We start from the raw sequence: 15,934 nt of genomic DNA on the forward strand, positions 1-15,934 counted from the left end.
CGTAACGGCTGTCGCAAGGACAATTAGCCATGTGTTAATATCTCACACTGATTAATCCGCAACACCTAATCAGAAAAATCATGGTCGTTCACTTTTTAAAAATATATGGAATACAGTCATGTAAGTGAAAGTTTATGTTTTGTTATATTGGGAGAGAAAATTTTAGGTGAAACCAGATCTTTCTTTTTGATGCCATTATTTTGGTAGGACCAGATGGATCATACTTCCTCAGGTCATCATCCAAACAAAAAAAGAAAGGTAGCAGAGAGTGAATTTTGTAGTGCTTCTGTTTTTATTAAGTACTTTTAATGCTGCAAAAGCAAAAATGGAATGTATTGGAGTATCAGAGTAATATTGATGCAAGGATATGGAGATTTTAATCTAAATTGTACAAGTAAATATAAATGAAAAGTTACTTTCATATATGTTGTAAAACGAAAATTTATTAAGTTTTCTTAAAATTCTGTGTTAACGTTCTGAGTCTGCATATGTACATATGCACTTTATATTTTTGGACTTGCTCAGCTTTTATGTTCAGCAGAACTTTCCAAACAACTTCTCTGTTATAGAATAACTATATTAACTAAAATAAATAGGTTTACATTTACAAAGAAAACAGGTTGTTGGGGAAGCTAAGGCATATCTATATGTCAGAATGTTAAATCCTTAAAGGCCTTTAGGTTTGACCTTGTTTAACCCTTTTATTTTACAGTAAGGGTGCTGAGGCCCAGGGTATTAAGTGTCTTGCCCAAATTTGGTTTCCTACTTAGTGACATAGCTGAAGCTGGAAGAACAAATCTGACAGCTCCCTCTCAAAGTTATTTTTCATCATAGCATTCTGTTTAGAAGAAACAGGGCAACTCTGAATTTACAAATAAGCAAGTTGCTTGATTAGAAAGTAACAAATAGTGCTCACTTTGGCAGCACGTATACTAAAATTGGAATGATACAGAGATTAGCGTGGCCTCTGTGCAGGGATGGCATGCAAATTCATGAAGTGTTCCCTATTTTAAAAAAATACAAATTTTAAAAAGACAGTAACAAATGCCGAATATTGCCAACATACATTTTATATTTTAATGTTATTTTTTGGTTTTGCAGCATTTCAGAAAAGAAAATTAAAGGTTTCTTTTTGCTTTTTAAGTAGTTTGGTGCAATAACTTTCTACCTGACTTTCTTGTTTTTCCTATCAGCTTATATTTATGATTCTAAGTATCACATTTGTGTGTTCTGTAGATGTGTGAAAACTGTTAATATTTAATAGCAAGCCATGTGATTGAATCATGTTTTAAATCTCCTCTAACAGTATCCCAGTTTGGATACTGCGAAAGGAGTTGTTCCTTGTAGTGTCTATTATTTTAATAATGTAGTCTAACTCATATAATACAGTATCTATGACAATATTTGCAATTATATTTTGATATCAGTGCAGTAACAGATGAAATTTATAAGCCAGTTGTAATTGATTTGTCAAAACAGTAGGTCCCTGACTGATTAAAAAAACCTTTAGCGGAAATAACTTTTTTCTTATAATATTTATTATCTTGTTAACCTTTGGAATTCTAAAAACATATATTGGATCTAATTGTTCTTGCCTATTATTTAGACGTTCTTGTGGTTTTTAGATTTACTGCGAATAATGAGTGTTTTCAGATACACCACACAATGACAACTTGTCAGCTACTGTATTTATACATGAGATAGACTAGTTTTAGAGATAACCACATGATACCAATATATGAACTTCAGCTCAGTTGGCGACAAATCATGGCTTTTTCAATTTCTCTTTCAGAACAAAGGAAGAATTATGCACGGGACAGTGTCAGCAGTGTGTCAGATGTGTCTCAATACCGTGTTGAAGTAAGATGCTTTGGCATTTACTAGTATTTAGAGTGACACTTGAGGAACATAAATGTTGGAAGTTAAATCAGAATTCGGTTTTATTTCATTCTTATGATGTATTTTAAGTTGCATTGACCTTTTTGTTTAGGATTTTTAAAACAGATGTTACATGTAAAGTATCTTGTTAGTCTGTGGTCTATTTTCATAAAGAATGATTTAAAATCATAACTACCACTCATTTATCATTGCCAGTCTTATTTCATTTATTTATTTATTTATTTTTGAGACGGTCTCGCTCTGTCGCCCAGGCTGGAGTGCAGTGGCCGGATCTCAGCTCACTGCAAGCTCCGCCTCCCGGGTTCATGCCATTCTCCTGCCTCAGCCTCCCGAGTAGCTGGGACTACAGGCGCCCGCCACCTCGCCCGGCTAGTTTTTTTTTGTATTTTTTAGTAGAGACGGGGTTTCACCTTGTTCGCCAGGATGGTCTCGATCTCCTGACCTCGTGATCCACCTGTCTCGGCCTCCCAAAGTGCTGGGATTACAGGCTTAAGCCACCGCGCCCGGCCTTTATTTCATTTAAAAAAGGATAATGGCTTCTACTTTGTACTGTAGAATCTTCTTGAAATTAAGCCTTTGACAGTTTCAGTGAGCAGTTTAGTTTCTAGTTTAACTAAAGTTATTACTAGTTCTAGTTAAATAAGGGTTCTTTTTAAGTTTTTGCTCTCTTTTAAGATATTTGCTCTTGGTTGGAATTTATCTAGATGACCTCTGCTTATAATAGAAAATATTTAAGCAGAGAAGTAATTTTTAAATTGCTCTTATTTTCAGTTTTCTACCTATCTCAAGCATGCTTAATCAAATTTAAACAGTTTTGTTTCAGTAAGTGGTTTTAGTGGATTGAATAGTTTGACAGCTCCTGTAGACTAGAATTGTGCTGTTGCTACAATCAGTGTCCATAGTTTTAAAGCTGCCATACAGATAGCCTGCTGTTTAAATGCTGCTAGGTTCAGCATTTAAATAATCATAATAGAGTATAAAATAGGGAAAAGTATACTTAAAGAGAATAGTATTTAAGCTGTTAAGAAGTTGTTTTAATATCATGTTTGTGTAGTTCAACATGGCTCAGTATGAAACAGATTTAGGTATCTTATGAGTCAAAACACCATTTCTTCTATTCAAAAACCCCAAAAAACCCTGCTTGGCTTCATTTTCTCGTTAAAATAGTCATGAAGTTTTAAGAGCACTTTATGTTTGTCGTTCTCTGCTAGCTGACCTCAGGTTAATTTGATTTTCTTTTGGCAAATGTATTGGAAATGTAAGAGGTTGTATGTATTTGTATCTGTTATAAATCTTTTTCCTTTTTGCCAATCGTAAGCACTTGACTACATTTGTCCTGGATCGGAAAGATGCTATGATCACTGTTGATGATGGAATAAGGAAGCTGAAATTGCTTGATGCCAAGGGCAAAGTGTGGACTCAAGATATGATTCTTCAAGTGGATGACAGAGCTGTGATCCTGATTGATTTAGAATCAAAGGCAAGTGTGTAAAATTTATACTATTTTATTTTCAAGAAAATGCCACAAATATTAATGTTTACAGTCATTTCAGATTGTTTGAAAATGGGTGGAAGTTTGACAAAATAAAATGTTTGCTTTATTTATAGAATGAACTGGAGAATTTTCCTTTAAACACAATCCAGCACTGCCAAGCTGTGATGCATTCATGCAGCTATGATTCAGTGCTTGCCCTGGTGTGCAAAGAGCCAACCCAGAACAAGCCAGATCTTCATCTTTTCCAGTGTGATGAGGTTAAGGTAAGAGAAAGGTGAAATTTTTGTTTCCTCTTTAAGCAGACGTTCTGGCAGCTTTTGAATTACCTATTTTGATAATATATCTCATATTAGGTACTAGATTTTTAGTTTCTGAGAATCTTGTAAGGAAAACAAATACCTTAGTATCTTCCCTAGGATTTCCATGGCAAGTAAATAAAGAAATTAGGGTGATGTTAATAAAATCAGGGGCAGGCAGAGTAGCTCACGCTTGTAATCCCAGTGCTTTGGGAGGCCGAGGCTGTAAGATGGCTTGAGGCCAGGACTTCAAGCCCAGCCTGGACAACATGGCAAGACCCAGTCTCTACTGAAAAAATTTTAAAAATTAGCCAGGTGTGGTTGTACACACTTGTAGTCTCAGCTACTCAGGTGGCTGAGGGAGGAAAATCTCTTGAGGCAGGAGTTGGAGATGACAGTGAGCTATAGTCACCCCTCTGTACTCCAGCCTGGGCAACAGAGTGAGATTGTGTCTCTTAAAAATAAGAGGCATTCTGTTTTTTTTTTTTTTTTAAAGGGTAGATAATATATTAAATTCACATCAAATGCCTTAAACTTGTAATTAAAAATTGATTGTTCAGAAATCATGCTTTGTGGACAGTAAATAATCATGTAATTCTAATTTATTCTGCACTAATCACATAGCATGGATTACTGCAATGAAGTACTTAGACATTTCCCACGATATTGATTTAAAGTTCACCATTTAATTATGTGACTCGAATCATTGCCCAGGATTTGTAATTCCCAAATGATATGTGAAAATAGATGAGCCAGTAATAACAGGATGTGTCCTGAAAGTTTCTATTTCAAAGTACAGTGTAATTTCAAATGATTATAATTTGTGATGCTTTATGGGACCTTAGAAGTTATCTTCAACCTTGAATGTGTTTATTTCCGGAGTTGTTTTCTTTAAAAGAGAAATCATTTTGTGTTAATTGGTACTTTGCTAAAGCAGTGATTTAACATTTTGATGATACATTATAAAATATCCATGTAATTTTATTTTATAAAGAACTTTTAGGAGATTAGCACAGTCACTTGATCTTTTCTGTATTTTTTGACATTTAAAGATGATAGATAAAGTAAAATTGACTGTAAACTGTATTTTATAATTTTCTTCTAATTTCAATTTACATCATAGATGACTTTCTAAAAACCTTCTTCTAAAAGAACTGGCATTTAGGTAATTTGTGTAAGTGATATTCATCAGATTTTTGTATAGTGCCTTTTGAAGGTCATAGTATATTATAATTTTTGTAAGGTTAGATATATTCAATAAATATTAAAGGGAACATTTTGCTTTAAAAATATAGTGAAATTTAATTCAAACATTTTATAAACCAGAGGCCTAAGTTAAAAAACATTTCAGATTCGATGTTTGTATCTGTACTCTAAAAAGTCCCCCTGGGAGCTAAAAGTTACTACGCCATAGTGTAAAGTTTCTGGATTTTAAGTTTGGGAACAAAGAGTTTGCTTTATTTGATATGGAATGGTAATGATAATGGATTCAAAATGTATTTACTGAATATAGTTCTGTCCTAACTCCAAAAGCTCACATACCACCAAGCACTATATGCATTTACTCATTGGTTTCATACTCTGCATATGAGACATTTTTCCCTTGGCTAGTTAAAAATATAAACGCAATGAAAAATGCAGTTTCTTTTATATGGCTCATTGTGCAATATTGGTTTTGATTTTTAAAGTTTCTTTATTATAGGACTTCATGCAATGCTCCTGCCCACCTTTGCAGCAAAATTTTTCTTAGAAGTATAATAGCCCCAGTATAAGAAATTGACGATTCCTAGGCATCTTCAGTTTTTGTTTGGGGGGTTTTTTTTTAAAATTATTTTTAATTGTCTTTTCATCTTCAATTTTAGTATCTTATGTAACAGAAAGCCTTTGACAGGATGTTTGTAATGTCTTATTGAAACTTAATGCTCGTAGGAAGTCACACTGGACTGGGATGCATTGGCACTCTCATTTAACGAGCAACGTGACCTTGGCCAGGCCCTTCCTTACAAGTACTCCTCTGTTTTATTAATTAGAAGGAACCGATGAGATCCTCTTTTAAATATCCTATCATTTCCAAAATTTTATGATTATCAATGCTTACTGTAAAAGAAATAACAAGCGTACATATTTGAGAAAACATTACGTAGAACAAGGAGGCACAAACATAGATGGTGCATCTCATCAACATTCTAATGTAGAGTGATAATCACTGGCTCTAAACAAACTTTGCAACCAAACAAAAACTTCTTATCTGTGAATCTCACATTGGTCCCCAAGAAATATCTAACTGAATGTTCTTATTGGAAAAGTATTGGAAAAGTTAATTGTTTGTAGAAAGTTAACTTTTACCTGAAGTGACAAAATAAAGTGGTTACCCAAAGGGGTACAACCTAGTGTTGGAGTTTATCTCATGGGTGTAGTGGCTTGCCTTAAACCCAAATATTTGTTTTGCTCAGTTAATAGATACCCAGTGGATCTTGAGGATGAGAACGGGAAGGAACTCTGTTTGTTCTATGTGTGGGAATTTCTAACCCCTTAATTTCTTCCCAATTAGAGATTTTTACTCAGTTTCATTTTTAGCATATGCATATCCTTTCTTTGCCTTCTTCATTTCCTTTATTCAAGGATAGTTTCCCTTTAAGATAATCTTTAAACATTTCTTCAGTGTTTAAAATCTTGTCATTATGTAGTTCACCATTATAAAAACCACAAGAGTCATGTTTCGCAACATTTTTATAAAAAGACTTTTTACATCAAGATACTTACTGATTCAGACAAGGAACAATCCCTTTTCCTGTTTTAAACTACATATCAAGACTCAGAAAAATCTATCAACTTTCAGGTAACTTGTATCTCCTTGCAGGCAAACCTAATTAGTGAAGATATTGAAAGTGCAATCAGTGACAGTAAAGGAGGGAAACAGAAGAGGCGGCCTGATGCCCTGAGGTAAAATCATTAAAAGAAATCAAGGGGTGGAATTGATTTGTTTCTAAGGCTTTTTTCCCCCAAAGAGTTAGAAGAATTATTTTCCATGGAAGTATATTATTATATTGTATAGATCAGAACCTGTAGTCTCAACACATTTGTTCTCCCAAGTTTGTCAGTGCGTTTGCTCCTTTGCTGTCCGTATTTTTGGTCTTTCTCTGATACGGCTTCACTTGGGTTGGAAGTCACAGAGTCATGAAAGATGAGTGGCATTTGAAGAGAAGGTATCCTAGGGAAATACAAGCTAGACAGTAGGATTGTAACTGTTCCATGGCTCTTCCGAATCACATGAGACTCAGAAAGAAAATCAACCTAGTTTTCAGCTGACTGTTAATTTTTTTTTATTTCATATGCATTCATAAATATGCATCATATGGAATGCTTAGGAAACCCTTATTGCCCCTTGACATAGTTATTTCTGAATTTTAATAACTAGTACCACAAGTTGAGTTAATTGATATGTTATAGAAATAGAGATGGTGAAAATTCTATTTGTTTTCATCTTTTTAAGGATGATTTCCAACGCAGACCCTGGTATACCGCCTCCACCCAGAGCTCCTGCCCCTGCGCCCCCTGGGACCGTCACCCAGGTGGATGTTAGAAGTCGAGTGGCAGCCTGGTCTGCATGGGCAGCTGACCAAGGGGACTGTGAGTCTTCCTAGAATTAATACTTATTGAACACTTACTTTGGGTTGGGGCATAGGTCTTGCTTTCAAATTCTGATGCTGATTTCAGAACTGAAGCTTGAGGTTACTTTTAAAAAAAATCAAATCTGGCTGGCCTCAGTGTCTCATGCCTGTAATCCCAGCACTTTGGGAGGCTGTGAGGCGAGCGGATCACCTGAGGCCAGGAGTTCGAGATCAGCCTGACCAATATGATGAAACCCTGTCTGTACTAAAAATACTAAAATTAGGTGGGCGTGGTGGCATGCACCTGTAATCCCAGCTACTGGGATGGCTGATACAGGAGAATCGCTTGAACCTGGGAGGCAGAGATTGCAGTGAGCTGAGATCACACCATTGCACTCCAGCCTGGACAACAAGAGCAAAACTCCATTTCAACAACAAAAACAAAAAAAAAAATCAAATCTTAGGTGAAAGAAAGTTAAGCCTTGAATTTTGTTAAGATTATTATCTGTAAGAGTTTAGACTCACCATTTAATAAATATGGTGTTAGGGTTAGAGTCTTTTTTTTTTTTTAATGCTGAGAGAGGAAGTTTCACTTGATTGACAGTGAAAAAGATGGCAACAAAATATGTACTGGTTTTTTTTAAAGACCGCACTTAAAATTATTTCCAGTTTTTATTATTTAACTACAGTCCCTTTTTGGACAAGTTTGTCATATTGACGGAAAGGTTGTCAGGACAGTGGTTGGCTGCTGGCAGTGGAGAAGGGGAAAAGGCATCCATCATACGACTGTACTTGTCAAGTGGGTCCTATGAGCATGGCATCATTTCACCTTGGCATTCTGTTTAAAAACAATTATAACATAGAACTTAGTGTTACTTTTTTAAAAACTATATAACCTTATATATTTTTATTTTACGAATAATCATTATGTAAAATTTGAAAAATTTGGAATGTATAAAACTTGGAACTGTATAACTAGGGAAATAAATTCACCTGTAATTTTCATCATCCTGTTGACAAGTTGATTTTACTTTCTAGTCTTATTTCTTAAACAATAAAGTTCATGTTGTATACACAGTTTTGAATACTGATTTTTAGAATTTTATGATGCATATTTTGCCATATAACATTTTTAAAAGTTGATTTTTGATGAATATATAATTGTTTATATTGTGTATCATTTTCAACCATTCTCAATTTTGAAATATTATTTCATAGTTTATTTTTTATCAATAATGATGGACATCTTCATTTATAAATCTTTGACCATATCTCTGGTTATTTCCATAGGATAGATTTCTAGAAGTGAAATTATGGGCCAAGAATATTAGCCTTTAAAAAACTCTTGACACATATTGCCAAACAACTTCCTAAAAACACTGAATTATAATTTCCTACTTGCTTAAAAAAAACTCTCTGTTTTAGCTTATGTTGCTATAAAGTCATTTTTTTAAATTTAATGTGTATCTGTCTTATTAGTAATATATTCATTAAAATAGACAAGTTAGGACATCATTATATTACTAAACAACCAAAGCAACTCAGTGGATAGCCTTCTAGTGCTAAAAGTCACCTGACATTTTGGTGGGCTATCTTTTCTTAGTGTGTAATTTTTGATGAATTATATTGCTAGATCCTGTAGCTAAATGTTTGAATGGAAATATGGTGTAGGGGTCTGAGCATTCAGACAGATAACAACAGTTCTGTAAGTCTGCTGTGGAAAAATGAGAGCTGCTATCTGCTGCTTCATCAGTAATAACTGAGATCTCATTGTGTTTCACCTGTGTTTTTAGTGTTACTTTTTATATGTTAGAATATTTTACTAGAATCTGAAATGTTTATAACTAAAAAATGCCTTAAAATGTGTTTGGTCTAGTCTCTTCATTTTAAGGGCGAATAAGTTGTGATTCAGCAGGCTCGAATCTGATGAACGCTAGAGCCTCATTCTTTTGCCTCTACTGCAGTGGGACTTCTTAACTTTCTAATTCTTTTTTTTTTTTTTTTTTTGAGAGAGAGTCTCCCTGTCTCCCAGGCTAGAGTGGCCTGATCTTGGCTCACTGCAAGCTCCGCCTCCCGGGTTCACGCCATTCTCCTGCCTCAGCCTCCGGAGTAGCTGGGACTACAGGCGCCCGCCACCACGGCCGGCCAATTTTTTGTATTTTTAGTAGAAATGGGGTTTCACCGTGTTAGCCAGGATGGTCTCGATCTCGTGACCTCGTGATCTGCCCGCCTCGGCCTCCCAAAGTGCTGGGATTACAGGCGTGAGCCACCGCGCCCGGCCAACTTTCTTATTCTTTAACCAATAAAGTATTATTCACACAGGGTATCTGGCACTATAGTTAAACGATAGAACTCATTTCCAAAAATGAGGCACCTCGGACTCTTCTTTGGATGTGCAGGGTAAAAGTTGGGCTCTGAAGCAAGACCTGATCTGTCTACCTGTGTGGTCTTGGGAAGTGGTCTCTCTGTACTTCAGCCTCATCTCTAAAATGCGGATAATAATTCATGGGTTGCTGTGAATCTGAAAGTAAATAATGTTTATGATAGTACTGACTACAGAATAGTAAGCATAATTTGTGGTTCTCATTTTGCCAAATTGAGTTCATTTTCTTTCTGAATTGTTTTCTGTTTTGTTTAGGTTTCTTGTATTCTTAAAGGTTTTTTCGGAGGTTTAAATGTAAGCCGAGCTACCGAATATATGAAAAAAAGTCTTTGATGCATTCATTTAAAAAAAATTAATAGAGCTATGTAGTTTAATTTTGTAAGTTTCTGTTTTCATAAATTATGTAAATTTGTATTGATCTGCTTTGTATTTAAAATGTTTAAAATACAGTAATTTATTGTATTCTGTACTTTTTGTGTACTTATGGTGTTTTTGTTGTTACTGTTTTGATGAAGAGGGTCTGAAGTAGAGGAAGGATAAGACAAGCTTACAGACATTCTGAACAAACCTGTAAAAATATATGTTGAACCTTATATATATTATGTAATGTATATATAATACATCTTACATGATGTATATATAATATATAATATTATATATGTTGAACCATATATATATACACACACTTTTTTTTTTTTTTGAGATGGAGTCTCTCTCTGTCACCCAGGCTGGAGTGCAGTGGTTCGATCTCAGCTCACTGCAGTCTCTGCCTCCTGGGTTCAAGCGATTCTCCTGCCTCAGCCTCCTAAGTAGCTGAGATTACAGGCGCATGCCACCATACCTGGCTAATTTTTGTATTTTTAGTAGAGACGGGGTTTCACCATGTTAGCCAAGATTGTCTTGATCTCCTGACCTCGTGATCCTCCCGCCTCAGCCTCCAAAAGTGCTGGAATTACAGGCGTGTGCCACTGTGCCCTGCCGAACCTAATATAATTTATAATAAAGAGAGAATTTATCCCTAGGGTTTCTGAGCTTTCATTAAAATTTTATCTGAAATATTTTCTGCAGTGTCATCTGTTTAAACTAAGTGAGATAAGGCTTTCAGAACTTCTACTTTACCACTAGACTAAACAGAAGACTTATTATTCAGGTTTGGCCTGGATCCAGTCCAGTTTTTAGTTGGAAAGCCCCTCAAGAGGAGTGTCTTTCTGGTTCCTCTGAAGGCTCTGGCTGACTCAGGCTGAACTGCTTCTCCTTTGAATCCCTGAGGTATATCTACCCCTGACTTCCAAAGGTGATCTCTGTGGAATAGCGCCAGTGGCACTAGGGTTCCTAGTTGTGTCTCAGACCTGACAGAGCCCAAGAAATACCATATCTCCCTGTCACTGTGCCCTCCAAATGATATATTTTGGGGACCTTTGTAAAGTTCCTAATAGCTATTTCAACCTCAACTTAGTGCTTTCTGTGGTAGTCCACTACAGCCAAGGTAGCAACTAACTATGTGTAAAATAGTAGCTAACTGGCAAGATTTCATAGATAGAAATTTTAATTATCTTAAAGTAGTTAACAGCCACTAATTAAGTTTCATAAGACATGGTGATTTCTTCTTTCTTTTTTTTTTTTGTTGGCAAGTGTTCCAGTTATAGGTAAAGTTAGTGCATAGGAAGAATAGCAATACAAAGTTTCCAATTTTTTTTGCAGTTCTCTGTATTGAACATCATGAGTCATGATGATGTATCATGAGTTGTATTTCCATTTGTAGTGTTACATTTCTGTTGTTCCATCCATATATTTTAAAATTAATTCTTCCATGAAATATCTGTAACAACTCTCTGTGTTTAGAGGTAGTATTAACTGACTCATACCAGGAAGGAGTTCATGATAATAACTTCATGAGTAACATCATGCTCTAGCCAACTGAGTAACCTTAATATCTTGAATGGACATTTATTTTTTAATGTGAAAATTTCTGTCTACTTTTAAAGCTTGTAGCTTCAAATTAATGAGCCCAATATTGTGGGTTTTAAGCTTAATTACACTTAAATTTTAAGAAGCACTCTGCTGTCAGAACTCCCAAAGCTTTACTGTGGTCACAGTATTGGAATGTATAAAAATTATAGCTCTGTTGCATTAGAACTTAGTTGACCAGCTTTTGAGAAGTAAAAGCTTAACTGCTGGTTTATATTTCTGGCTTGTGTAGGAATTAAATGGTGCTAAGTTAAGGTTGGTTCTACAGGTAGCTGACGCAGGGAAGAGAGAGAATAGAGGGGATATTACAAGGTAAATAAACGTCATAAAGGTGAGAGGACCAATACTTAAGCTCTGCCCAGCTGCTCCTGTTAGTGTTGACAAGGATGCATTTCATGGCTGATGAGCACAGTTTTGACTTGTGTATCCAGTGGAGGTGTTCCCTTTTGCGAATGGTCCTCCTTTTAAACTAATTTTTATGTTTTAATTGCCTATATTGGTATTGTGTGAGTAAAAGGTTGAAAGACATGATTCTCCTTTCTACAGTTGAGAAACCAAGGCAGTATCATGAGCAGGAAGAAACGCCTGAGATGATGGCAGCCCGCGTTGACAGAGATGTGGTAAGTATAGGAGTCGCTTTTAGATCATTGGCTTTTTTTTTTTTTTTAAGAGGAAAAAAACTTCATAAGAAAATGAAGCTGATTTAAATAAAGATGTTTTATGGAAACTGTGTTTTCTGTTTCCAGTGATGGTTATGCCCTTTGAATTAGTTTTTGCCTTAACCATTTTTGCCTTTATGCCAGTATTTAGTTAGTAGACTTGGGCTGTGATAGAAGAATCAGCATATTAACTGGTTTACATTGGAACTTAGGCTGAATTATTAGCTGTCAGGAATGGTGCAGTATTTATTGTATTATAGTTTGTAATTCGTAATTGAAATATCTTTTTAATATGTCTTCTTGGCATTTATTAACAGTGTTTTTTAGAATAAACAAAAAAGTTAAGTGGCATTTTTAAAGGATAGATTTGTAAATCGTAATGCTTTTGTAAAAGATAATGCTACATTTGTTTTCATTTCTTCATAGTGATTTACAGAATGAGAATGCTGTAAATGCTTTATTATAGCATTCTCATTCTATAAATGAGATATAGAATATACTGTTAATATAATTACTTTTTATACTATACGCATGTTACTAGCTTATTGAGAAATAAATACTGAAAGGAATTTGAAATTTGGAATTCAATTTTTATATCACACTATTATGTGTTATACTGAAAAGTTTATTTAACCCCAATTTCTAGTCTTAAATTAGAAGAATGTCAGGTTTCACACATACTGGAGAAAGGCAACTAAGACTATAGTATGTAAGATAATCAAATTCATTCCAGTGATCTCTGATAGCATGGTGCATTATTAATTCTATTTTGTCATGTGGAAATTCTTACTAATGCTTAGTATCGTAGATTAGCTATTAGGTTATCACAACAATCTGTGTACCTTTAATTCCATGAAATAATGTTGTCAGTGCTTTATTGGAACATTTATCAGTAAAGCAAAAATGTCAGTGCTCTGCTAACAAAACGTAGTTTAGAATTTTCCTCCTAACTGTGTGGGAGAACACTGGGAAAATTAGAGCAATTGAAAATAATAATCCAAGTAGTTATTGTGAATGCTTCCTTGATGACATTGAAAATAGAGCAAAAGTAAGCTAAAGAAAAATGTAAATGTCAGATGTTGGCTACAGGTATATTTAGTTTGATTCTTGTAATTAGTAATAAACTTGAAATTGGCATGTGGGCTGCTACTTTTTCTAAAAAAACCTTTCTATTATTTACTAACAGTGTACAGCTAAGGTAAACATTTTGTTTTATATTTTATTCTATAATTTCTAATTTCAGCAAATCTTAAACCACATTTTGGATGACATTGAATTTTTTATCACGAAACTCCAAAAAGCAGCAGAAGCATTTTCTGAACTTTCTAAAAGGAAGAAAAATAAGAAAGGTAAAAAGAAAGGACCAGGAGGTAAGTTGGATTTTCTTAATCTTCTAATGACTGGTTAGAACTCCAGTACTGGCTGGGCGCAGTGGCTCACCCCTGTAATCCCAGCACTTTGGGAGGCTGAGGTGGGCAGATCACCTGAAGTCAGGAGTTTGAGACCAACCTGTCCAATGTGCTGAAACCTCATCTCTATAAAAATACAAAAATTAGCTGGGCATGGTGGCATGTGCCTGTAATCGCATCTACTCCGGAGGCTGAGACAGGAGAATCGCTTGAACCTGGCGGAGGTTGCAGCCAGCCGAGGTGGCGCCAATGCACTGCGGCCTGGGCAACGAGAGTGAAACTCTGTGTCAAAAAAAAAAAAAAGAACTTTGGTACTAGGCAAAGTTTTGACCCTCATGAACTGCTTAGCAAAACTTCATTGATTGTGGACTAGGGTTCCTCTTCTAGTTTTGGGATAGCACCTGAGATTTAGGCAAAGAGTAAGATGAACTCAGGAAGAGTCCATTTTGGTTATAAGTCAGCTATATAGTGAAGAAAGATCCTGGAATATTTTACCTAAATCGCAGAGACTCTGAGATTCAGGCAGTGATCATCTGTCTGTAGTTTTGATTAGTTATTGTAAAATTAAGTGTCTGTTAAGGAAAGACATAGCTCTATTCTTCTTGTATTTGAATTTATTCTATTATCAACTAGAACCATATTATTTGTTAAATAAAAGGGTTGACTTATTAAAATACTTAAAAGTTTCAACGGATTTGAATTTGTTATCACAAAACTTTAAACAGTACATTCAGGTCACATACGAAGTCACATATAGACAATTTTGAAGTATGCTGCTGTTCAGCTATTTAAAATGGCCTCAGCTATATGAAATTAAACTTATGGAAGTAATGTTTATACTTCTGCTGACAAAATGGTAGAGATGGAAAGATATAAAATAGTAAATAAATATCCCTTACATTACAGATAATTTCCAAATCTTTCTCTACCACATATTTATATGATAAGCATATCACCTTTGGCTTTATCTTCTACCTGTGAATACATGAATGTGCGTCCTCTCCACATATTCTGAAATTAAGTGCTATTGCTTCCTGGTATCATAAACCACTTGCTCCTTTTGAAATTCTCTGTGAAAGATATACTATCCTCTTGATCACCCAGATTGAAAACCACAGATTCTTCTATGACTTCATTCTCTAGCTTGTAGCCAACATCAATTTTATTTTCTCAACATCTCCTATATCCAGTTATTTCCCTTTTTTCATATCCAGTTCAAGCTACTATCATTTTTTTTTTTACCCTGCTTTCTAAGCAGTTTTAAGCCTCCACTTTTTCATGCTGTCAGAACAATCTTCAAAAGCGTTCAGCCACTTCATACTTCTGCTGTAAAGCACGCTAGTTCCATATTCTATTGATTTAAGTACAACTGTTCACCCTGGAAATCAAGGGTATCCACAATCTAACCTTGATCTACCCTTCCATTCTCATGTTTCTCTGCTTTTGTTTGTTGTTTCATATACATGCAATTCCCCCTTTCCTTGTTTTTGCTTATGCTGTTTTTATACAACCATGATGTTTTTCGCACCGCATCGCCCTGGACCAAACTTTTTCAAATCCCATCTTAGAGGCTACTTTCTCCATCTAATACCTTTTAAGTATGCATTTCCTTATCTCCCAACCAGGTAAGTCTCTTCTCATAACGATTGGTATTGTCTTGTTATTTATCTGATTCATGTGTTTTATTAGCTTTTAAGGCATGGCTTGTCACTTACTCACTTTTATACCCTTCACAATGATAAGCACAATGCCTGCCGCAGAGAAAGGCTACAATGTATGTTTATGAAATTAAATGAGTTATTTGTAGTGCCTAAAGACAGAGCAATCCATTTTGAACTTTGTATCTTCTCAGTTTCTTACAGTCAGACTATGAGATGTAGCCCAGTAGCTAGGTAGCATGTCTGATGAGATCCTCAAATTTTACAGACATAAATGTGGTTTTTGTTTTTCCATTTAATAAATTTTCTTGGATTTTGCTCTGATCTTCTCCTCTTGCTTATTTCATTAGAGGGTGTTTTAACGCTGCGGGCAAAACCTCCACCTCCTGATGAATTTCTTGACTGTTTCCAAAAGTTTAAACATGGATTTAACCTTCTGGTAAGTGAAATTTATGTATATAGAATTAGAAGAAATAAATGAAAAAGATGGAAGTCTAGTCAGGATGTTTCTGATTAAATTAAGAAATAAAATTGTTTTTATAGATGTTTGGAGGGT

The 15,934-nt window shown here is 35.0% G+C and overlaps 1 protein-coding gene and 1 non-coding gene across 7 annotated transcripts in view; both read left to right on the forward strand.

The window, feature by feature from the left end:
* Positions 1-15,934, forward strand: part of EPS8 (epidermal growth factor receptor pathway substrate 8) — a 171,164-nt gene that overhangs the window by 116,735 nt on the left and 38,495 nt on the right. For all 6 annotated transcript variants that reach the window (XM_033222762.1, XM_033222757.1, XM_033222760.1 and 3 more), the window contains 8 exons: positions 1,793-1,860; positions 3,218-3,379; positions 3,508-3,657; positions 6,551-6,633; positions 7,184-7,320; positions 12,199-12,272; positions 13,555-13,681; positions 15,729-15,817. In XM_033222762.1, coding sequence (XP_033078653.1) covers positions 1,793-1,860; positions 3,218-3,379; positions 3,508-3,657; positions 6,551-6,633; positions 7,184-7,320; positions 12,199-12,272; positions 13,555-13,681; positions 15,729-15,817 — 890 coding nt within the window. The remainder of the gene's footprint in view (positions 1-1,792; positions 1,861-3,217; positions 3,380-3,507; positions 3,658-6,550; positions 6,634-7,183; positions 7,321-12,198; positions 12,273-13,554; positions 13,682-15,728; positions 15,818-15,934) is intronic.
* LOC117091165 lies at positions 909-1,012 on the forward strand. The gene has a single exon (XR_004440284.1). It is a non-coding gene; the product is annotated as a U6 spliceosomal RNA (small nuclear RNA).

The sequence above is a fragment of the Trachypithecus francoisi genome, unplaced genomic scaffold (genome assembly GCF_009764315.1).
Source record: "Trachypithecus francoisi isolate TF-2019V2 unplaced genomic scaffold, Tfra_2.0 Lachesis_group11, whole genome shotgun sequence".
NCBI lineage: Eukaryota > Metazoa > Chordata > Mammalia > Primates > Cercopithecidae > Trachypithecus > Trachypithecus francoisi.